Raw genomic sequence first — 25140 nt, 5'->3', positions numbered from 1 at the left:
GCACACTCAGCAATCATTTTTAACTTGTGTAAATCAAAATCACAGAGAAAGGAAATTAAATCAGCCTTTTAGCTCTATCTATGAGGACTTTTGGCTACGAACATGCTGATGGAGGGAATTTCATATTCCAAAGAAAACAAAACTTCATTAAGTCTATAATTAGCAATTACAGAAAACAGATTTTTTTAAAAATAAAAAAAAAACAAATGCACTTGTTTTCTTCAGAGTGGAGAGCCCATGATGAACTGTATTACTATTGGATGAGTGATCTGCAAAAACTAATAATGTAATGGATCACATTAAAATCCTGCATTTGTTAGCTTGAAAATGAAAACAGTTCTTTGGATTTTCAGTCTGTCATTCTTGCTTATTTAAAATGCTTTCAAAAAGCTACAAAATTCATCCGACCACAGTGCCCAAGATGCTGTCTGACCTACTTATACTGCTCTCCCGCATATTTTGTTGGTATAATTGTTTAGAAAGAACTAGCAACTTCCAGAAAAATACTCTTTTTATTGCTCAGACTTTTTGACAAAATTAGGTGTGTTGTGGCAAAAATTAAGCATTCAATCTAAGATTTAGCAGAATACTAATTTCCTAAATTCTGCACATACCTAATGGACTAAAACCAGTTTCATCCACAGAAATTACAGCCCAGGAATTTGATGAAATCAGTTTGCAAGCGCCAAATGGGCCCAGGCTATGAATCTGAAGACAGAAGCCCAGGAATTGCTAGAAATTATTTTTTGGGTTGCATTATATAGTTGCGCCAAGTGGCAAGCTCCTTTTGCACCTCCACAGGTACTTAACTGATTGGAAAATTGGGTTTCAATGATTCAGACTGTCAGTCTTGTGGCTGCGGCCACCAAGTGGCTCTCAAGGTTGTGGGTAAGATCACAGGCAGTAGGAGCTCTGTGAAACCAGGAGCAACACTCCTTATTCATTCTGGTTCCACCTCCAACATTTTAATAATAATCGAGATGACGACCACAATCTAGGCTGCCTCATCGATGAGAAAACCTGCACAGAGCATGCCTGACACTTACTCAACTCCGGGTAGACCAATTTTTCAAGACATATGCAGTGCCGACTGTCTATTTTAAACAGCCAACCTGAATGTGTGAAAAATGGCCTAATCCTATCCTGGATCAGGTACATTTTAGGTGGTTTTGGGGCACAGTGTGCAGTCCCCAAAATTGGACATTGCTGAGCCCATTTCAAGCCTCCTCAGGTTAAAATGATCCGAATTTTAATCTGTTTGTTTGTGTCCTTTGTTCAATGGAGAGGGAAAAACGGTCAATTTGAATGGAAACATCTTGTTCAAATATGTTTACTGGGCAGCATTTTGAACTTAATAGATTGTTACTGAATACTGCCTTGGTACAGTCATGTTTTTAAAGGTATTTCTCAATCTGCCTTGTTCAAGTTGGCAAGTCTGGAGCTTTTAAAATGTGACAGTTGTGTCAATTAAAAATGAACAGAATCATTAGGTAAGAATATTACTTCCATCACAGTTTAGCACAACAGTCACCAACCATCAATTATTTTGCATGACATGAGGCGCTTGCTAAGCTTAGCTGCTGCAAATGTATATCGTGTACAGATCCTTTCACTTGCTCATTACAGCTGAATGGAATTGTTTAACAGCTTAAGTCCAAGTCAAGATCTTGTGTAGGTAACTCTACTGCTTTCTGAAGGCAGTAAGTTTAACATGAATAGGATAAAATCAGCAATGGAAATAATGAGCAGTGGGTTCTCTATATTTTGGACGTGCTACACGTTAGGGTGGTATGGTGGGTGGCACATTGTTTAACACTGCTGCCTCACAGCTCCAAGGACCCTGGTTCAATTCTGGCCTTGGATGACTATCTCTGGAGTTTGCATGTTCTCCCCATGTCTGTGTGGGTTTCCTCCCACAGTCTAAAGAAGGTTGGGTGGAGTGGCCATGCTAAATTGCCCCTTGGTCTTCCAAGATGTGTAAGTTAGATGGATTAATCATGGGAAAGAAATGTGTGGGTTACAGGGATATGGTAGAGAAGAGGGCTTGTGCAAGTAAGTTACTCTGTCAGAGAGCTGGTGCAGATTCAATGGGCCGAATGGCCTTTTCTGCACTGTAGGGATTCTATGAAGTTAACACAGATATATGGATTAGTGAGAATACTTCGGAACTGAAGCTCTAGGACTCATACATAAGAGCAGACTGAAGCACAGAAACCAAACATATCCAGAATACCTAAAAAGGGAATTTTATAAATGTAACAACCTTTTCAGTCAGAAATTAGTATCACGACAAGTGAAAACGGTCCATACCACTGTGCATTCTGGCTAATATGTTGTCTCAGACAATATCTGAGTGACAATGGCTTGAGATAAAATTAATAGAACCCAGCATTTTATCTAGTGTCAAAATGGATAAAAAAGCAATTTTAAAAAAAAGTTAATTGATTCAATTTCCAAAAGCAACTGCTGCTGAAATAAAACGAACAACTTTGAATTTAAAATGCAAATCTCTTTATCGAATCTCAAAGGCACTTCCAAGACTTGAGAAGGTATCAATATTGCATCAATTATTTTATGGCCTTTCTTCACATCAGTAGGTAAAAATTAGAGAAATCTGTGCTGAATTATCAACAAACAAAACATTAAAAAGGACGATAGACAATTAGGTCCAATAGAGTTTGTTATAAATTATTTAAACCATCTTTGATTTAACAGCAGTGGTCACTCTCAGAAGCAAATCCTGCCTTTTTTAAAAATACTTTTCCAATTCAATCAAATCAAATCCAATTCAGAGTCTCAACAAGTTGAGACATTTCAGATCCAGGCTGACAAGACAGGGCGAGCGACCAAACCACCCTGTCCTGGGCCTGATCTACATGAGCCAAGCTGATTGGAGAAGGGGGAGGTTCCTCCTCCAAGACTTGAGCTCATTTGCATCTTAGCCAAAAGGCCGAGATGCCGCTTTTAAAAATTGCTTCATATGAAACATATGAAGCCTCAGCGTAACCCAATGACCTCGACCAAGTGCAGCCGACAATGGGGTGCCGACCATACACTTGATCTTAGCCAAAAGGCCGAGCCTTACGTGGAATTTTCACCCTTACGGCCCACTATCTAGAAATGCAATCTGGGTAACAATAGAACCTACTTGTTATCGCACTGAAATGCCAGAAAGCGCATTTCTCCAGTCTGATTAGATTAACTTAACACTTTAATAAGGCAAGGCCAAATAAAATAAAATGACAGATTGTTTATTTTATGCTTCGATCGATATTTGCTTATCTGGTTCAGTTAGTTTACATTATGCGGTCATACTTTGATATCTTAAAAGTATATCTTGACCAACGTGAATGCATTATGATAAATCTTTAAAATTGTTTTCAAAGTCTGCATCAGTGCCTCTAACTTTAACGTTGCTTTCCTGCCAGAGTGAACTTCCACATCGGACCTCCTTCCCCTGCCTCCCCAGTAAATATTGATTCTTCCCTCTGCTTTCATTTTACTTTTTCATCAAACACGCCCTCAGTTTGTGATGTGATTTATCACTTTTGGGGATTGGCCATATGCAGGCTGCAGGTGGGAACTCCTGGTTGCGATAGTTTCAATATCAGGAATCATCTCCCAGAGTTTGCACAGGCATCAGACTGGAGGCGAGATGATGGAAAAGGGAAAGCAGGCATCAAAACAAGTTCATTTCTTTTTGGTGACTGATTGACTCAACTTTCCAGTAAGCCTAGATATTGATGAGAGACAGGCTACTGAGAGCGAAAGAAATGTCCAGCACGTGACCCAGTCATTTTGCCACTCCAGTATCTCACCCAGAGACATACCACTGAAGCATATGGGACATGTGAAGTTGCAGTAATTGCTCACCAGATATCAAGTAAACTTGCTAAAAAGAACTTTCAACCTTTCCAAGTTTGTATAGGTACATTTTTAACATCATGATAAATCTTAATTGCTGCCAAGCAATTACTTGGAATCACGAGCTTTCGAAGCGCTGCTCCTTCATCAGGTGAGTCAGTGTTCTGAAAGCTCCACCATGATAATAGGTTGTGAAATCAGTCATGCACTATCAATCCTGTAATGATAGCCCTCAGGCTTATGAAGTTAGAAGGAGAATTGATGAGGGTAGTGCAGTGGATGCTGTCTACATGGATTTTCGTCAGGCATTTGACAAGGTCCCACGTGGCTGACTGGTCAGAAAAATGAAATCCTATGGGATACAGGTGAAGGTAATGAATTGGATTCAATATTAGCCCAGTGACAGGAAACACAGGTTAATGGTCAATAGATGTTTTTGCAAACAGAAAAAAGTTTCCAGTGGCAGTCCACAGGGTTCAGTGTAGGGGCCCCTGCTGTTTGTTGTACATATTCATGATTTTAACCTAAATGTGAGAAGCATAATTTGGAAATTTGCAGATCACACAAAAACTGGCTGTGTAGTTGATAGTGAAAATGATGGTTGTTGTCTCCAGAATTATGTCACTCGTTTGGTTGAGTAGACAAAATGTGGCAAAGAGAATACTCAATAAACAGGAGGCATTGAGAGGGCTTGAGGAAGTGAGAGACATTGACGTGCATGTTCACAGATCCCTGAAGAAGAGCAGGACAGGTGGAACAAGTGGTAAAGAAAGCATATGGAATGCTTTTGTTTATTGGACGAGATATTAAATACAAAAGGAAGGATGTAATGCTGGAACTGTATAAATCACTGATTAGGCCATAGCTTAGATTAGGGCAGCATGGTGGCACAGTGGTTAGCACTGCTGCCTCAGCGTCAGTGACTCGGGTTCGATTCTTGGCTTGGGCCACTGTCTGTGCGGAGTCTGCACGTTCTCCCTGTGTCTGCGTGGATTTCCTCCCACAGTTCACTGGCCATTCCTCTCACAAGTGCATTGACTGTACAAAATCCTCCCTCAGTGTACTGGAACAGGCACCGGAGTGTGGCGACTAGGGGGTTTGTAACTTCATTGCAGTGTTAATGTAAGCCTACTTGTGACACTAATAAATTAACTTTAAAAGATTTTGTGTACAGTTCTTGTCACCACATTACAGGAAGGACATAACTGCTCTGGAGAGAGTAGAGAGGAGATTTACAAGAATGTTGCCGGGACTCGGAAATTGCAGATTTGAGGAGAGATTGGATAGTCTAAGGTTGTTTTCATTAAAACAGAGGAGGCTGAGTGGTGAACTAATTGAGGTTTAAAAAAATTACGAGAAGCCTAGAAAGGGTAGACAGGAGGGACCTCTTTCCCCTAGCTGAGGGGTCAATTACTGATAGGCAAAGATTTAAGGTGATTGGCAGAAGGATCGAGGGGCATGAGGAAAATGTCTTTCACCCATAGGTTGGTGGGCATCTGGGATTCACTGCCCAAATTTGTGGTTGAGGCTGAAATGCTCAACTCAATTACAAGGTAACTGGATCTTCATCTGAAGTGCCCTAACCTGCAAGGCTACTGATCAGGTGCTGGAAAGTGGAATTAAAATGAATGACTAATTTATCTTTTTCTCTCTTTTTCTGCTGGCTTAGTAGACACAATGGGCTGAATGGCCTCTTTCTCTGTTGTAACTTTCCTACTGTGCAATGCTGATATCAACAAACAAAGTGAAACAGCAAGCACTGATCTTTTCCTTAAAACACAGCAGACAGGATTTTTGAATATTTAACGGGATGACCATTTAAATGCCTTGACAGCTTGACAGTTGTTTTGAAAGTTCTCTCCAAAAGGGTACCTTACCTCTTCAAAGAACTCCAGCAGCTTTAGACCTTTTTCTACCAGACCTAAAGTGCACCAAGTCGTGTTTCGCACATCGCACTAGCTGAAATCAGATCGGCCTGAGGCAGCTTTTTAACATGCACTTACTGTGCGCAGTTGCTTCCGCAAACCATGGATGTGCACATGGGAACCCAGTTCCGTTCTCCCCCTCCCCTACAAAAATGGCGGAGGCCAAGATCGGTGGCGGAACTTCTGGATCTGACCCTCCGCTACCATTTTCACTTGGGCAGAGATAGCATCTCCGTCTACATAAATTTTCTGGCCCATATGTCCACAGGAAAGTAGGGGAGGGCCTCCACACCTCCTCTCATCCAGGGTTGGTGACTAGGGCTGCCAATTTTAATGGGCACTACCTCTTAAAAGCGTTTTAAAACCATCTCTTGTGAATGACCGACTGGAAGTCTAAAACAATTACTTTGTTTTATTGCTGTTACGCTGTACAGCTTAAAGCAAAAATCTTTGGTAAAATAGCTATTTTTAAAATTGTTCATTGGATATGGGAGTCGCCGGCTCGGCCAGCATTTATTGCCCATCCCTAATTGCCCTTGAAGGAGCAGTTAAGAGTCAACCACATTGCTGTGGGTCTGGAGTCACATGCAGTCCAGACCAGGTAAGGACGGCAGGTTTCCTTCCCTAAAGAACACTAGTGTACCAGATGTGTTTTTACAACAGTCGACAATGGTTTCATGGTCATCATTAGACTTTTAATTCCAGATTTGATTGCTGAATTCAAATGTCACCATCTGCAGTGGTGGGATTCGAACCTGGGACCCCAGAGCATTACCCTGGGTCTCTGGATTACCAGTCCAGTGACAATACCACTATGCCATCACCTCCCCAGAATGTGAACGAATCACTGGAAAAATTACACTTTCTAATTTTCAAAATTAAAATGTAATACAGTGAATATGAAGGTTAAAACCACAAGATAAATAGTCCTTTGTTGTAAGTGCTTCAAGTCGAACTCAATGTACAGCATTATGATCTTTGAGTAGGTCAACATTTTCAAAAATTGTTGGCAAATGGTGTAGTATCTTTAAAGTAATTTACACGTTGCTGCATGCAAGGGCATGTCAGCGAGTTTCAGCTTGTGAATACAAGGTATTGTTGAGCTGTCCCAGCAGTAACAACAAGCAAAGGGTCTCAGCAAGGAGTTGTGTGACTTATGGTCGAGAGAATTGCCAGCGGAGCAGGGCAAAACAAAAGGGTACAGTTGCATGCCACAGGCACCAAGATAAAAAGCATAACTATATTCCACCACTCAAAAAAAGATTGATGTCAATAAGTAAGTCAACCACCATGACGTGGACTGTCAGCATTAATAATACACCCCAGTGTTAATGTTTGTTAATATAACTCACAAGTCTGACATTAGCAATCTACAGTTGTATTCTTGCCATTTCCAAAACCAGCATCTGCAAAACTTCCAGCTTGCTACTGACACAAAGTAATAGAAACAACAAATTGTAGATTCTTCCATCGAAAACATCTCTAACATTTAACTTCAAGCAGAGCCATGTTGACCTGCAAACAATACATTCAATCTTCATCTGACAATTGCATTAGTTACTATTATATGACCTAATAATAGTTATTTGTTCGCCACTGACCACATTTTTATAATACCTGTTTGAGATTTTTTAAAATTTTCAATGTGATGCAGAGTTCATTGTTCCAAAGTGCTTAAATAAACCTGTTTTGTGTGGGTTTTTTATTTCCTCAGTCAAGTTTTGCAGCCTGGACAACTAGATGATGCAAAGCTTCTATAGAGATCCATGAAACAGTGCTTGCCACCACTCAGTCCTTGACCACATTGTTTGATACAATAACCCATGTGTTGATTTGGCTGATCTTAGTTACAGTAACTGCAAGGGGGATACAAATTGCCTCATTACCTTTGTGCTGTATTTTACCCCAAAATAAGCTTTCAATCACATATTCGTCCATCTCCTCCCTCAATGGCCAAAACCCACACCCAAGCCTCTGTTACCCCCAGATTTGACAATTGGCACACTGCATGAAGAGCAAGTAGAGCTTATCCAAGACTCTACTGCCTAACTGGCACCAAGTGCCACTCACCACATTACTCAAATTCTCATTCTTTTTTCTAAATCATTCCATGGCTTTGCACCTCCCATCTTTGAGGCCTCCTCCAGCTCTACAACTCTCCATTAATTCTGGCAGCCGTTTCTCCAACTGATGGACACTTAAGCTTTGAAATTCCCATCCTAAAACTGCTTATTCTCTACCTCTCTCACTTCTTTTAACTTGTTTCTTAAAACCCGCCATTTTAACCAAGATTTTGGTCATTTGCTCAATTATCGCCTTATGTTGTTTGCTGTCACATTTTGTTTGATAATGCTCATGTGAAGCACCCCAGGAAATTTGCACCTTTAAAATCACTATATAAGTGCAAATTGTAGCTGCTGGAATGAGGAAAAGAGAAAATTAGCCAGGGCTCCTGGATGACTGTCCATCTGGAGGTGTGTTCCAACAGGTGCTGCATGCGGTCAGGGTTCAACTCAGCTGTGATGACTGTCATAGTCAAATAACCCAGTCATCATCAATGGCTACACACGAATAACAGCCACTTGAATGTTGTACAGCAGGAAAATGTGTCTGTGGTACTGTGCAAAGAGGCTTCACCTTCAAAAGAGGAGAGGTGCAGGGCAATGCAAAGCATATTAGCAAGAAAAAAAAATGATTAAAAAAGCACTTGCAATAGCAGGTGAGGTTCCTCAGTACATTTTAAGGATTACCACTACTCAGTTATTTCCTTGTTGCTTCAATTCTTTCACTCAGTTGAACTCTAGTCAAATAGAATTTACAGCACAGAACCTATTTGCCATTCACTCAGGACATTTGCCTCACTATGCCGTTGTTTATGGTCCACATAAGCCTCCCCCTACTCTACTTCACCTAGCCCTATTAGCAATACCTGCTATTGCTTCCTGGAATAAGAGAATTGCTTGCTGGGAAAGACATAGTGGCACAGTGGTTAGCACTGCTACCTCACAGTGCCAGGAGTCCAGGTTCAATTCTGGCCTCAGGTGACTAACTGCGTGGACTTGGCACATTCTCTCCATGTCTACGTGGGTTTCCTCCAGGTGCTTCGCTTTCCTCCCACAGTCCAAAGATGTGCAGGTTAGATGGATTGGGCATGCTAAATTGCCCCTTAGTGTCAGGGGGACTGGTAGGATAAATACTTGGGGTTATGGGGATAGGGTGAGATTGTTTTCGGTGCAGGCTCGATGGGCCGAGTGGCCTACTTCTGTAGTGTAGGAATACTATGATCTCTCCTTCACGTATTTTGCTTCTCCTAAATACGTCTATGTTACTTGCCCAATAACTCCATGCGGTAGCAATTTCCACATTCTAATCAATCTCCTTCTTTCCCACCTCCATTTTTCCATTCCAGCTCTCCTTCTTGCACCCCCCCCCCCCCCAGCCCCACCACCACCCCTTTAAGGGCAACTGCCACATTCCTCAGGCAGTCCTTTAACTCAGCACCTCTCTTCTGCCATTCACACATTCTGATCACTTAATGGACACTTTATAGCACCTTCTCAGCCTTCTGTATCCCATTTACATTCCCTTGTCCAATTCCACCCCCTCCCCACCCTCATAGTATAAATCTCTGCTGATTCTCTTTGCTCTCAGCTCTGATGAAGGGTAATCTCAAATGGAACATTGGCTCTATTGTCCCCCCCCCCCCCCCCCCCCCCCCCCCGCCAACAGATGTTGTCAGACCTGCTGAGATTTTCCAGCATTTTCTGTTTTTGTTCTCCTGATCCTTACTGGATTTATTTGTGACAATCTTAGTTTTGAGAATCCTAGTTTTGAGTTCTCTCACACGTGGAAACATCTTTTCTATGTTTCTATCTTCTTTACGTCTAATGTATTAACTCCCTTCATAATTTTAAAGACTTCTATTAAGCCTTACATGTTCAATGTAATAATGCTGGTGAAGTGTTATACATATTTGAACTGAGATAACCAACCTCGTGTGGGCTTTTCTTTCTGATTTAGAAATATTTCTTAAGATTTGGCCTTGATCTTCTGGTAGGATTTCAGCCCTCCTAGTTACTGCTTCAAACAAAGCATTTACAACACTGTGTTTGCGTTGATTTGCTTAGAACAAAATTTATACAAAAAACTAATGGGTCCATGGGCATCCACTAAAGTCAGGCTTGAGAGTTAGAATCTAGCCAACAGGTGGAAGAAAAATCAAATCTTGTGCACTCTTGTAAAATCACAATTTCTGAAAATAATCTATTTGGCGCAATATGTGCCATGTATGTTTTATAACACTGCAGTTGGACTATTATACCCAGTTTGGGCACCTACTTCAAGGAGGATGTCAAAACCATGGGAAGGATGCCAAAGAGATTCACTAAGAGGCTTTAGATATCAGTGAATAGAAAAACTGGGGCTCTTTCCTTTGGAACCAAGAAAGTGGCTGGGGAATGTTACAGAGGTGTTCAAAATGATTAAACATTTTTATTTGCTTTTATTTCAGATTTCCAACATCTGCAATGTTTTGTTTTGTGTTAGTTTTCACTAAGATGGATTGAAAAGCTTTAGATATGAGTGAATAGGGAAAAATCAGTGCTCTTTTTTAAGCGAATAGATCTTTCCCAATGTTGGCCTCAGTGTGAAATGTTGGGTGGCCTTTGCCCGCACTGAAATATTCAATGATGATATCTTATAAAATACAGGTATGTGCAAGGGGCTTCTGGAATATTTACTATTGTGATCCTCACTTTTTAAAAAAATTAAATAATATCAACATGCAGAAGACCAGGTATTACAGGCAATAATTTTCTAACATGGGTTCAAAATCTAAACAGTCCTCACAGTTTCAGTCACCCCATTTCCTGTACAATTATTCAAACCATTTTTTTTTAGTTTCAATGCATTTTTCTTTGACAGCACAGAGAACAGCGGCATTGCAACCTAAACATGCTGTTTTTTCAGATGTGCCAGAATCTCAGAGAGAACACATGTTGTCTCTATCATCCCCTTAAATAGAAACATCGTTAACTACCCTCCAGGGCTCACACACCCACCCCATCACGTCGTTTTTGAATCCCAGAAGCAACATTAGTGAAAGCGTTTACAGTCAACAGTAATACTTCAATTTACCTAAATAAAAAAACAGCCTATTTTTTTCCGAACATGAAAACATATTTTGTGGTAGAGTTGCTTTGCCATGTTGATGCTACACTCAATGCAACACGAAGATGACAATTTCTGGCAATAGCCAGCAGTGGCTTTCTGCATTAATTACTCCTGCTGTGAAAGACACATTTTTCAGACAAAGAGACTAGTCCCATTGACTGCTCTGCTAACCAGAGTGCCCCTTAGCCAGCGGCAGGAACTGTCACATTGTCCCACCACCTGTTTGGAACTTTTCTTGAAGCCCGGGGCGATGAAGTGTCCCCTAAGTGAAACACACACCGTCTCTCCTTCGACAGCTGAAGACTGGAAACCTCCATGCAGCAGTTAGCTGTAACTAAAGATAGCCGGATTTTTTTTTTTAAGACAGTCAGTCACACGGATCTCAGTCCCCATTCGGCGCAAAAGCTATTTTCTTGACAGCTTATGGGGAATGAGTTTCCTGGCATCCTACCTTCTTTCACCGGCCTCCGCTTTTTATACAAGACAAACACTCGAATAAGCTTCTGTACCTCTATATTTATAACTGCTTCAGTCACGGAAGGCCTTACAGATCTATTTATAATTCCTGGGAGTGTTGAGATCAGAGGTGATCAGCACAAAAAGGACGGAGTTGTTAATCTACCCTTAATTGATGTATTTTAGTTTCACCGTTTCTTTATATAGATAAAAGCTTGACCTCCACCAACCCCCCCCCCCCTCTATTCAGCAACCCAGAAAGATGCTCTTCTCATCCACAGTGAGTTGCTTAATTTTGACGTGGTTCCCTTGGTCAGGGGGATATTCTTTGTCTCTTATGATTAGAATCAACTTCTCCAGTCGGTGTGGCGAATCGATTTCGCCCTCGCAGCCACTGGTGGGGGCAGGATGAAAATCAATGGCTTGCGAGAAGCGAAGCGAAGCTCACACTGTGTGTGTCCCCCAGCAGCGAGTGGACATAGGAGGCTGAGAGAGAGAGGGGAGAGCCCAGTCTCAGAGCTCACACACAAGCCTGGGAGAGGGGAGACCAGTCTCAGAGCTCACACACAAACCTGGGAGAGGGGAGACCAGTCTCAGAGCTCACACATAAGCCTGGGAGAGGGGAGACCAGTCTCAGAGCTCACACACAAGCCTGGGAGAGGGGTGCCCAGTCTCAGAGCTCACACATAAGCCTGGGAGAGGGGAGACCAGTCTCAGAGCTCACACATAAGCCAGGGCTCGAAGCTGCTGTGCATCGAAAGCAGGGAACCCCCTCCCCAACCACCGCTTTAGAAATATCTCCCCCCACCTCAATAAAGCAGCATCTGATGGCCTGAGCTCTTAACATGTGCCACATTCGGCAGAGAAAGCGCCGGGCTTTGCTGAGAATATCCACAGTGAAGATAGAATCACGCACAGGAATAATGGAAGAGGCATTACTGGGAAAACCTCACTGGGCTTGGAAACGATTTAGACTTCCACAGCTAGCTGTCTAAAGAAAAGCTGGGACAGAAAGGTCTGTGCAGCTCCCAGACAGATAGACAGAGCAAGGCGGCGGAGAAGCAGCTTCCTACCTGCGTGTGTTTTCTGAGCACTGTTCCCCATCACTTCCTTTCATTTAAAGCAAGACAAGAGCTGGTGGGCTTTTGCTTTCATGTGTGCTTCACCAACGTTGTAATTTCTGCTCCCGGCTGCAGAAGGTCCATCTACTCGCTGGGGTTTTCTTTTTTTTTAAAAAAAGGAAAATAAATCCGAGGAGGTCTGAGCCTCCAAAGTGTGATCTCTGAAGCACCGCCTGCCTTCGACACAAAGAAAAAAAAATCTGGGCAACTGCTCGTGTGTGCGCTGCTTCCCCGAATGGTTGGTGCGAGTCTTCCTTATCTCAGGAATCGCGTAGAGGGTGCAATTGGTCAGGCTACACACACACACAGAGTCGAGGCTGAAACGACCCCCACTGCTCCCCGACTTAGGGAAAGTCAACTACTTCCGACTGCGTTCCCTAATGATCCTTGCCCATCTCCCGTCACTGCTTCCCACCGTACACAATCCATCATTCCCGTGCAAAATCAACGCGGCACAGAAATCCCAACTCGGTCAACCACACCGCCTCGGGAGTCCTGACCCTGGACACTGCTGCTGAGATTATGCTGTGGAGATGCCGGCGTTGGTCTGGGGTTATGCACCAGAGAGAAAGAAAGAGCCACCAACATTTCTATTATTTCCTGGCAGCCTGACTCCCCCGCCCCACACACACACAGTTACAATGAGAAAACTGATTCTTAATCTGTGACTGGCGTGGTGTGAAAACTACATCATGCTTTAGGAATGCTTTATGGAGCCTAATGTAAAGAATGACCCTCTGGGGCAATTAGGATAGATTTATAGAACCCGTGTGTCATTTCATCTGGGTCTTCTAATCTGTACATGTGTATATTAATCAAATAAATTTAATTCTTAACAGGGTTTCTCTCTGTCAACACGAGAACAGTATTTTCTTTGCTGGGACCACGCATTGATTTTATATTTTGTTTTAAAGATCATGTGGTTGGGAAATTCCACCTTGCCTAAAAGACAATAAAAGCCACCACCTAAAGATAACGTGAAATTTGGCATCAGCATACCGCTGTGGCATATGTAATGTCAATGAGTTATGAGGTTAACACTGAACAAGGCTATTCTTAAGCACCGTAGCCAGTCAATGAACATCAGAACCTCAGTAAGGGATTGCAGTCTCACTGACACACTTATTATTGTTAGTTGTTTTTTCACATCTTCTGGTTATGTAATGCATAATAAGCTTTTGTAGGGTGTAGGTGAAAAAGTAATAACATCCGCACTAGCGTGGGACCAAAGCTTTTAGGTAGCTTATGGTACAAACGAACTAATTTTGATTATGCAACAATAATATACATTTTACATAGAAGGCATTGGCGTATTTCACAATTCTCCCCAACTCTTTTGAGCTCTAGTTATGTTTCTCACACAAGTGAATCCAAGGAAAACACACAGCCTTGCACACAAGTTGATGGTTTGCTCCCAATTAAATAGTAGCAATATGAATATTCTATCTCAAAACACAAGGTCAAAAAGAAGAAGGCAAAGGAATAAGACAGCAACCCCCCCAAAAAAGCAGTACATCTATGTTAACTTCAGTATAAGCCATAAGACATAGGAACAGAATTAGGCCACTCGGCCCATGCCGACAACCTGTAGCAGACCAGGATTAATAACTGGCTGAAAATTGATTTAATATACAAAATATCTTGCAATAGCTGACTCAGATTAATTGGAGGAAATGAACAAAATCATTTAATAAGGGTAGCTATGGTGTAAACTTCATTTTTAACTCGGTTGGGACAGTGTTCTTGTTCCCAGGCAGAAAACTGAGGGGTTAAAGCTTCATTTCAGGAGGTAGATCTAGACTTTGAGCAATTCTGTAGCAGAAAATAGGAGCTTGCGAGTCAGCAAATAAAAATTAGAAAGATATAAAACAAATTGCTAACTCACAGTCCCCTTTTTTGCGCTATTACACAAAGTCAAACGTGAGAACTTCATTAAAATGAAGAACTCGGTGGTCACTGCTTTGTCAGGGATAATGTTCTTTGGATGAAATGTTAAACCAAAATCTTATTTTCATATTTCGATGGATGTGACTACTTCAAGATGCGCAGAGAAGTGTCCTGCGAAAATGCATACTTCGGTCAACATCATGAGAAACATATTTTACTGTTTTGCTCACCTCGTTGCTCTTCATGTGATTTGTCAGTATGCAAAATGGCTGCCATGTTTTCCTACACTGTAGTTCATTGTATGTGAAGCGTTCAGAGATGTAACAAGGGGCTATTTAGATGTGACTCTTCACAAATGGATTAATAAATAATTCAATCTTTAGACCGCTTGATGAAAATTATTTTTCTGGGCCAACCAATTTTATGTTTTCAATGCCTGCACTGTGACACTAGAACAAACAGTAATAGTACAGTAGTAGTTCTTTAAACATCAAGAATAGCTAGTTCACTGCAACATAAACCAGAACTTACTCAAATACTGATGTAAACTAAGTTCTGATGAAAAATAACACTTCTAAAAATGGACTCTGCTTTATTCACCCTATTCTATCACTGTTGCCTCTTCAATTTTTGATCTTCCTGACTCTATTTTCATTTTTATCTTCTTTTTTTCCCTACCCAATTGTCAATTCATTTTGCTAACTTTAAATCCCCTTCCCAACTGTACATTTTGGCAACGACAGCAAGAAAATAATAGAAGGTATAAAAGTAAGCATGTTCTGGGTTTCCTGAACACCTAGAAAACTCCAGCCCTCTAAGTCTGAATTAACAAATGGTTGCTATTGAATAAATTACCAAATTACCAATTTGCCTGAATTTCCTGTTTCTGGACTGAAAAGCTAAAGGAGATGCCAAATGCATAAGAGTTGTGCTTGCACAGCAGAATAAAGCTGAATTTCAGACACAAGTTATTTCCTACCACTTACAATTAAACCAACAGATACTTTGATTCATTGCACTATTCTTGAAGATAATAATAATAAATAGTTCTATGCACATCTCTTGATGTTTGGCCTCAGTATAAACTAGCCCGCACGATTTATTCTGTAAACATTACCCTGTAAAAATAACTTCCAAAAACTATACAGAGTAATGTTTTCTTTTTAATGGCACTGTTTGTGCATGTTAATGAACAAGTTCTGCAGAAAATCAGATTGTTGAATTGTCTTAGGGAAATGTGATGGAACAATTGATTCAAACACGCTGAATGCCATACAGCATTTTATTTTCTTACATATACTAACTACAAGAAATGAATTGCTTTTGTCGGCAAAGGGGATGTGTAACTTACTTTCTGACTCTGTAGTCAGATGACGATGTAGCCCAAAAAGTATGTTAGGTTATGATAAAACATAGAAAGTATTTTGGATTTCAAACTGCGATGCATTTTTAAAGATCAGCTTTCAAACTACTTTGAGAGCTATGTGACTGCAGCAATGCCATCTTAATATTTTAAACATTCTTCCCTTAAAGGATCCATTAGCCTCACTATATTACCTGCACTGTGGTACATGTTTCAATTCATCACGTAAATGCCTAAGCTCTATATATTTTCTTTCTTTAGTAACTCATGCGTGGTGGGCCTCACTAGCAAGGCTAGTATTTATTACCTGTCCCTGATTGCCCTTGAAAGGCAACAGAATGACCTATTTGGTGTTGACTTTGAAGTAATCAAAGTTCAACATCTTCACAATGGGGAAAATCCAATGGGCACAACTATTCTTAAGAGCAACAGTAATGTGGATCACCATATGACGATGCATTATTGATGATGAAAGCATATCATTTAAGAAATGGGCTCAGATAGTGTGACTCAGATCATTTATGACATACTGTAATGTCAGTGAAAGCTGCCCTACATTTATTTTTACTGGGCTGAATCTGATTTGGGCATTCTAAGGTGGGCTGGGGTAGTGACAGATAATGCATCAGCTGGTCCTCCCACCTCTTTCAGTCTGCAATAATGTCCCCTTTCTTTGAGTTGCTTCACCTGTGTGTGTACTGCATTGACCTGCTATCCCATTAACACCACTCAGGATAAAATCCACAATAGCTTTAAAGGCTGTATGTTCATCAATAATCAGGCACATTTAAAAATAAAGTTGCTGCACTGACTCAATTCAATTTAAAAGCTGATTTTAAAAAAAACTACAGCTAACTTCGACCAAGTCCACATGAAATTCTTGAAAATATCTCTACCTTTTTCATAAAAATGGAAATTAAACATTGAGCTGATCATCTCAATGCCCTAGTTATTGGAGTTGAACTTTTGAAATGGATAAGAATATCAGCAGTGCTGGAACATGGGCTCAATGATAGGGAATGTCATGTCCAACCAGCCTAAATGGCTAACTTTGCGGCATGATTGTTGCAATGTCTTAAGCATGCTGAAATAGTCAATTACTAAATGCCATTGTGAGAAGGGAATGTATATTTTTTGAAACCAGAAGAGAAAATGCTGGAAAATTTCAGCAGGTCTGGCAGCATCTGTAAGGAGAGAAAAGAGCTGATGTTTCAAGTCCAGATGACCCTCTGTCAAAGCTAAAGGGCATAGAAAGTGGGAATGTTTATACTGTCGGGTGAGGGAATGAAAGATGAGTCATAGCCACAAAAACAAGGGGAAAGGCTGCTAATGGCAGTCCATATATTTTTTGATATTGCAATATTGTGATAGATCATCAAAGTGGCAGTGAATAATTGGTGGCAAACACAATATAGACATAACAAGAATACTAGAATTACATGAGTAATACAAGCTCAGCTTCATTATGGTTTTTCAGAAAGAAACTAGATAAGATTTTGAAAAGTTTTTATTAATTAGAATGACTTAATCTCAAAATTCATCTTTGATCAGTTGGCCTCTTCTGATGTCGAAAAGGCAATGACTCATTTAATCAAAAAAGGGCTGGCATTATTTAAAAGACAAATCCTGCTACACAGAAAACTAAAGAATATCCACAACATACTTCAAAATCCTGAATGGTGATGATTTGATCCATTTATAATGTCTGGGGGAGAGGGATTTATAACACATTTAAAATATCCACATAGTAACTGCAAATGATTAAAATATAAAGAAATCTTTTTCAATCATGTCATTAATGTTGGGTCTTAGGTAGGAGAAAGGCGACACAGTGGCACAGTGGTTAGCACTGCTGCCTCACAGTGCTAGGGACCCGGGTTCAATTCCGGCCTCGGGTTACTGTCTGTGTGGAGTTTGCACGTTCTCTCTATCTCTGCATGGGCTTCTTCCGGGTGCTCCGGTTTCCTCCCACACTCCAAAGATGTGCAGTTTGGTTGATTGGCCATATTAAATTACCCCTTAGTGTTGGGGGTTTATAGGGTAGATAAGTGGGGTTACGAGGATAAGGCCTGGGTGGGATTGTGGTTGTTGCAGACTCGATGGGCTGAACGGCCTCCTTTTGCACTGTAGGATTCTATGAATGGACAAAAAGGTTGGGCAATTCCACAGGAGCAAAAGTAACACAACCTATCTGGTCCTGCAGCAGATGCATGTTCTGTCTGTTGAGTATAGAGTGTGCAGTGCTGATGGTAAAGTAATTCAGAAGATGTTCGTTTTCAGTTTCGAGTTATAAATCTTTTCACGAAGGATCTGAATTCAAATGACAGCTTCAAGTTCAATTCAGAATTTGGCTTCCAAAATTGTGCCCGTTTTACCAGTTCTTCATTCAACCACAAGATGGGGTGCTTTGCAGCAGAGCAGTGGGTCACCCTGGTGAGGACCAACTGACAGCACTTGACCCATTGTGTTGATTCACACCTCTGGTCTGCCATTCCGAAACCATAGTCTTGGAGGAAAGATGGCTTCAAAAAATGCTGTGGTGATCAATGAGGAAAAGCAATATATTCCATGGCGTGAAAAAGTAGTGCAAGAAGTTCATTATCCATTCAGTTAGTTTCCTTCCCAAATATATCTACTGAGCTTAAAATTTAATCAGCCTTCCTCCAAACTCATCTCAAAGATGTTCATTCATTCAAAATAAGCAACTACCAAAAGAGAAAGAAGGAAGAATACAAGAAAAGTAAAGTATGTTTCATCTTAAATTTACAGAATATGGTTCACATTGATGGCAATGAGGGTTCATGAACACATTCCCACAAGCCCCACCAGCCCCCCCCCCCACCTTCACAATAATTTTGAAAACAATCAACGTGTCTTTGGAAGAGTGCGTAGGAAAGTCACCATTAGCCTGACAAGTATGGCTTGCAAGTTGGTAAGTCTCCCATCCCAGCCTTCCAGTTAGGTATATCAGCATTCCCAGTTTGGCTGTCTTCTTGCTCAGTCAGCCAGAGCTTGAGTGTGACCTTCCTAGTTGATCAAACCTAGCTCTGTCATAGGCTGAAGAAACCAAGTACTGCATGTATCAAGAGGCTAGATTTTACAGCTAGTAACAGATAGGGTTGGTCCTACTGACAGTAGTAACTTGGTTTCCACATGACAATAGCAGAAATAGGATTTTAGCATCTGATTTTGCATCCCTTACAAAATGGTAACGCCAGGGAACTTTTACTGGTCCTCAAGGAAGGAAGTTGGTCAGTAGGCAGTAAAAGTCCAGAGTTTTCTCCCTTTGATACCAGTTCTGTTGTCAACAGATTAAGACTGATTATAATTTCCTCCTCTCTGCGTGATTCTCCAATCATACATGTTGTGTCTTTGTTGGAGGATGGGTGCTTTTGTTTATAAGTTACTGCACAAAATAGTAGAGTTCACAACATTACATGTAGATATACACAGGTTTATGCAGCATCTAACAACTATTGCTGATGATAATTAAACATGTATATAACGGCAGCACTTACGGAAAAAGCTTGTGAGTTCACCTGAGAATTCACATATATTAAGTTCTTAAAGTTAAAAAGGTTGATCAGGCCTCACTGAATTCTGAGATATTTCCCCAGCATCACATATATAATATCTTTTTTCAATCTTATTATATTTTAGCATTTTCAAAACTTTCTTTCATTCCCCTTATATCAGTAACTTCAGTTTTACACGGCCTGATTGATCTGTCAATCAAGTCTTTCAGCTGAAGAAAGTTACAGAAATTTATGGACTATCAACGACCTTTTGATAGTCCATCACCCTAGGCCACAATCCTTTGACAGATGTACCTTTCAAGGTTACCTGCTCATGCAGCTGTTTTTGTATTGTCATGTGGCATGGTGGCACAATGGTTCGCACTGCTGCCTCACAGCGCCAGAGACCTGGGTTTGGTTCTGACCTTGGATCAAGCCACAGAGGTTTACAGCATGGAAACAGGCCCTTCGGCCCAACTTGTCCATGCTGCCCAGTTTTTATTATTAAGCAAAACCCATTTGCCCATATTTGGCCCATATCCCTTTATACCCATCTTACCCATGTAACTGTCTAAATGCTTTTTAAAAGACAAAATTGTACCTGCAAGTACTACTGCCTCTGGCAGCTCATTCCAGACACTCACCACCCTCTACGTGAAAAAATTGTCCCTCTGGACCCTTTTGTATCTCTCCCCTCTCACCTTAAACCTATGCCCTCTAGTTTTAGACTCCCCTACCTTTGGGAAAAGATGTTAACTATCTACCTTATCTGTGCCCCTCATTATGTTGTAGACCTCTAAAAGGTCACCCTTAAGCCTCCTATGCTCCAGGGATAAAAGTCCCAGTTTATTGAGCCTCTCCTTATAACGCAAACCATCAAGTACCGGTAGCATCCTTGCAAATTTTTACTGCACTCTTTCTAGTTTAATAATATCCTTTCTATAATAGGGTGAGCAGAACTGTATTCCAGGTGTGGCCTTACTAATGTTTTGTACAACTTCAACAAGATGTCCCAACTCCTGTATTCAATGTCTGACCAATGAAACCAAGCATGCCAAATTCCTTCTTCACCACCCTGTCCACCTATGACTCCACTTTCAAGGAACTATGAATCTGTACTCCTAGATCTCTTTGTTCTATAACTTTCCCCAATGCCCTATCATTTACTGAGCAGGTCCTGCCTGATTCGATCTACCAAAATGCATCACCTCACATTTATCTAAATTTAACTCCATCTGCCATTCAGCGACCCACATGCCCAATTGATCAAGATCCCATTGCAATTCTAGATAACCTTCTTCACTGTCCACTATGTCACCAATCTTGGTGTCATCTGCAAACTTATTAACTATGTCTCCGAAATTCTCATCCAAATCATTAATAATAAATAACGAATAACAGTGGACCCAGCACCAATCCCTGAGGCACACTGCTGGTCACAGGCCTCCAGTTTGAAAAATAACCTTCTACAACCACCCTCTGTCTTCTGGCATCAAGCCAATGTTGTATGCAATTGGCTATCTTGCTAATATGCACTGGATCCCATGAGATTTAACCTTATGCAACAACCTACCATGCGGTACCTTATCAAAGGCCTTGATAAAGTCCACGTAGATATTGTCGACTGCACTGCCCTCATCTACCTTCTTGATTACCCCTTCAAAAAACTCAATCAAATTGTGAGACATGATTTTCCACTCATAAAGGCAACCTGACTGTCCCTAATCAGTCCTTGCCTCTCTAAATGCCTACAGATCCTGTCTCTCAGAATACCTTCCAACAACTTACCCACTACAGATGTTAGGCTCACCGGTCTGTAGTTCCCAGGTTTTTCCCAGCAGCCCTTCTTAAACAAATGAATACATTTGCTACCCTCCAATTTTCAGGCACCTCACCTGTGGCTGTCGATGATTCAAATATCCCTACTAGGGGACCTGCAATTTCCTCCTTAGCCTCCCACAACGTCCTGGGATACATTTAATCAAGTCCTCGGATTTATCTACTTTGATGCACTTTAAGACTTCCAGAACCTCTTTCTCTGTTATTTTACACTCCTCAAGACTTCACTATTTATTTCCCCAAGTTCCCTAACATCCATGCCTTTCTCAACAGTAAATACTGATGGGAAATATTCATTTAGGATCTCACCCATTTCTTGTGGTTCTGCACTTAGATGACCTTGTTGATCTTTGAGAGGCTCTACTCTCTCCCGAGTTACGCTTTTGCCCTTTATGTATTTGTAGAAGCTCTTTAGATTCTCCTTTGCCTTATCTGCCAAAGAAATCTCATGTCCCCTTTTTGTCCTCCTGATTTCTCTCTTAACTCTCCTCCTATACCCTCTATACTCTTTAAGGGATCCACTTGATCCCAGTTGCCTATGCATGTCATATGCCTCCTTCTTCTTTTTGACCAGGGCCTCAATATCCAGGGTTCCCTAGTTCTACCAGTCTTGCCCTTCACTCTAAAAGGAATGTGCTTACCCTGAACCCTGGTCAATACACTTTTGAAAGCCTCCCACTTACCAGACGTCCCTTTGCCTGCCAACAGACTCCCCCAATCAACTTTTGAAAGTTCCTGTCTAATACCATCAAAATTGACCTTACCCCAATTTAGAATTTTAATTTTTGGGACAGACCTATCATTCTCCATAGACACCTTAAAACTAATGAAATTATGGTCACTGGTCCCAAAGTGATCCCTCACTAACACTTCTGTTACCTGCCCTTCCTTATTTCCCAAGAGGAGGTCAAGTTTTGCTCTCTGTCTAGTTGGCCCATCCACATACTGAATGAGAAATTCCTCCTGAATACACTCAACAAATTTCTCTCCAGCCAAGCCACCAATAGTATGGCTGTCCCAGTCAATGTTGGGAAAGTTGAAGTCTCCTACCATTACCACCCTATTTTTCTTGGAGCTATCTGTAATCTCCTTACATATTTGCTCCCCAATTTCCCGCTGACTATTTGGGGGCCTGTAGTACAATCACTGTCTGACTGTGTGGAGTTTTCACATTCTTCCCCTGTCTGTGTGAGTTTCCTCCGGGTACTTCAGTTTCTTCCCACAGTCCAAAGATGTGCAGGTTAGATGGATTGGCCATGCTAAGTTGCCCCCTAGTGTTCTCAGATGTGTAGTTTAGGGGGATTAGCAAGGTAAATGTGTAGGGTTAAGAGAATGGTGAGAGGGGTGGGCCAGGGTAAGATGCTCTGTTGGGGAGTCGGTGCAGACTCAATGGGTCGACTAGCCTCCTTCTGCATTGTAGGGATTCTATGATTCTATGAATACAACTCTTTCCTGCCACCTCCATCAAGTTACCATGAAAAATGTCATATCTCTTCTGCATCCCTGTGATATTGAAAGGTGTATAATTTGCAAGGTGCCATGTTGTCTACGCACCCAGTGTATGTTTTAGAATTCTCAAGGTCAGATCTGCTTATATCAAAGGAATAGCCAAACTGCTTATGAGAATGGCTGCAATTGAGAAAATATTGGATACAGTTAATATGAAGAAATTTATATAAAGAGTTGATTAACCATTTCTTACAGCTTGACCAACAAGAAGGCAAGAGAGCTAGGACCAAAGTTATGTGGTCTGATTGAAATATGTCCCAAAACAAGAAAAACAAGAAAAAAAAGAAAGTTTTTCTCACAGGAAAGAGGACCTAATGCAATAACTTAAGCTGTTGAACTTTCTTCTTCCCCCTTTTGCTCTCCCTGAAACAAATATGACCTGTAAATGAATGAGAAAAGGTGGGGATGCTTTTCCTAGTGTCTCGCTTTGGCCAGTAGAAAATGCCGAGGGAAGTATTGTCCCTTTGAATCTCTCTCTAACAATGTAAAGTGACTGAAAACTGAAGTTAAGTGGAATGAGATTAGACTGTGTTGCACATTTGGTTCTCCACTGGATTGTTTCAATGCACTGAATCACTATGCCACACACTTCTAATTTTAACAATTAAAACAAATGTTTTCTTTCTTTAGTGAAGGAAGACCCAAGCACCTTTCAGGTATCAGTCAATGACTAGTATTTGTTTGCAAATCTTGGCATTGATTGTCAGTAGAATTCTATCATGATGACATTGGAATGAATTTCACACACGTGCTAAATTACTCACTGGTGATCAGAAACAGAATTTTGCATTCTTTAGTTCAGGAGTACTGGTAGCCATTATAATCTTGGCTAAGATCAGCTAACTTGATTGTTGCCTTAAAACAATTAAAGGTAATTGAAAAACTTTAGGAAAATATTTATTTAAAACCAGAATTTTCAATTGCCTGCATTGGTTAGGATTACTGGTACAAACTGAAAAAATAAACAGACAATGATTGAACTAACTCTGCAACATGCTGAAACCGGTTGTACTTGTTTTGTAATCACAGTCTTAAGTCACAATATGTAACATTACATTTGGCAGCTCATTTTAAAAATAGACATTCTTTAACACAGTGAGTTTCATAATACTCCATGATTGGGAACAAAATAATGATTCTTTATAAAAGTCAAAAAGGATGTATAATATACATTAACCTGTGCAAACAAAATCACTTAATTGATTTTGACAATACAAAGTTACTAAGTTGATATTGATCTATTGAAATGGTTGACCTATACTCTGAATCAAAACTTGTAAATTGCTCTGTGGGGACCGGGTCCTTAGCAGATTTACCTTTCTTGATAGTGTAATAAATCTGTCTTAATCCCCAGTGGAACCAGTCCCTTTAAACAGAAGTACAGTTTAATAGGCGGTCATTCTTTATTCAGCAGGATCCAGAAAACAAGTGGTGATCTGTACATGGAGTGACGTGGATGATTATAATTTATTGCCATCAATGTACAAACAATTGCCTGAAACACTGCAGCTGGAAATGTCCTCCTAATGGATTATTGCTCAACTGCTCCTACTGCTGCGTTATTCCAGCTTCCAAGGATCATCATATTTGAAATAAAGCTAAGGCCCACTTAGGAAGTTCATACCAATTGGAATTTGAGCATCTACTTCAATGCAAATGTCTGATTTGTTATGAGGTAGGTCCTTTCAGTTTGCACAACGGTTATTTAGTAATTGCATTAAAAGAATGAATGAAATCCTCAAACAAGTCTTTGGGCATAGTTAATAATGACAAGATGATGATTAACTTTTAGCTTGCAATTTCAGTAAAAAAGTATTTGTGATTAGGGGGCCAAACAAACGAAACCTTTTGCTTATGATTGATTTGGGATGTGCAGGGTGACAATGTATTAGGCACTGGATGCCATTTATGTTCTATATATTTTAAAAGGCAGTGAATATTGAATTAAGGCCGCTGTGACAGCATCTTCAGCTGAACAAGGTTACAGTTAACAGTTACATTTTTATGCAGAACAAGGTGGCATGGTGGCACAGTGGTTAGCACTGCTGCCTCACAGCGCCAGGGACCCAGGTTCAATTCTGGCCTTGGGTGACTGTGTGGAGTTTGCATGTTCTCCCCATGTTTGCATGGGTTTCCTCTGGGTGCTCCAATTTCCCCCAGTCCAAAGATGTGCAGGCTAGGTGGATTGGCCCTGCTAAATTGCCCCTTAGTGCCTCAAGATTGTAGGTTAGATGGATTGGCCATGGCTAAATGTGTGGGGTCACGGGGATAGGTCAGGGGGTGGGCTTGGGAAAGATGCTTTATAGGAGCGTCAGTACAGACTCGATGGACCAAATGGCTTCCTTCTGCACTGTAGGGATTCTATGGGAAACTACTGACAGCACAAATACTTTGAAAACAATAATGCTTAAATCAGTTGACTATTTCAGAATGTATTTTTCATATGGTATGAGAAAGTGCAAGACTCTTAGAAGGCATGGTTGACTTCC

General features: G+C 40.9%; 1 protein-coding gene across 1 annotated transcript in view; it reads right to left on the bottom strand.

The window, feature by feature from the left end:
* neurl1b (neuralized E3 ubiquitin protein ligase 1B) overlaps window positions 1-13072 on the bottom strand; it is a 67551-nt gene extending 54479 nt beyond the window's left edge. The window contains exon 1 of the mRNA XM_078231112.1: window positions 12491-13072. Within this exon, the coding sequence (XP_078087238.1) occupies window positions 12491-12521 (31 nt within the window). The 5' untranslated portion in view covers window positions 12522-13072. The remainder of the gene's footprint in view (window positions 1-12490) is intronic.
* Window positions 13073-25140: the final 12068 nt, after the last annotated feature.

This window comes from Mustelus asterias, chromosome 16 (genome assembly GCF_964213995.1).
Source record: "Mustelus asterias chromosome 16, sMusAst1.hap1.1, whole genome shotgun sequence".
NCBI lineage: Eukaryota > Metazoa > Chordata > Chondrichthyes > Carcharhiniformes > Triakidae > Mustelus > Mustelus asterias.
Note: the sequence above shows the minus strand (reverse complement) of the source record. Positions and strands in the feature narration are given on the sequence as shown.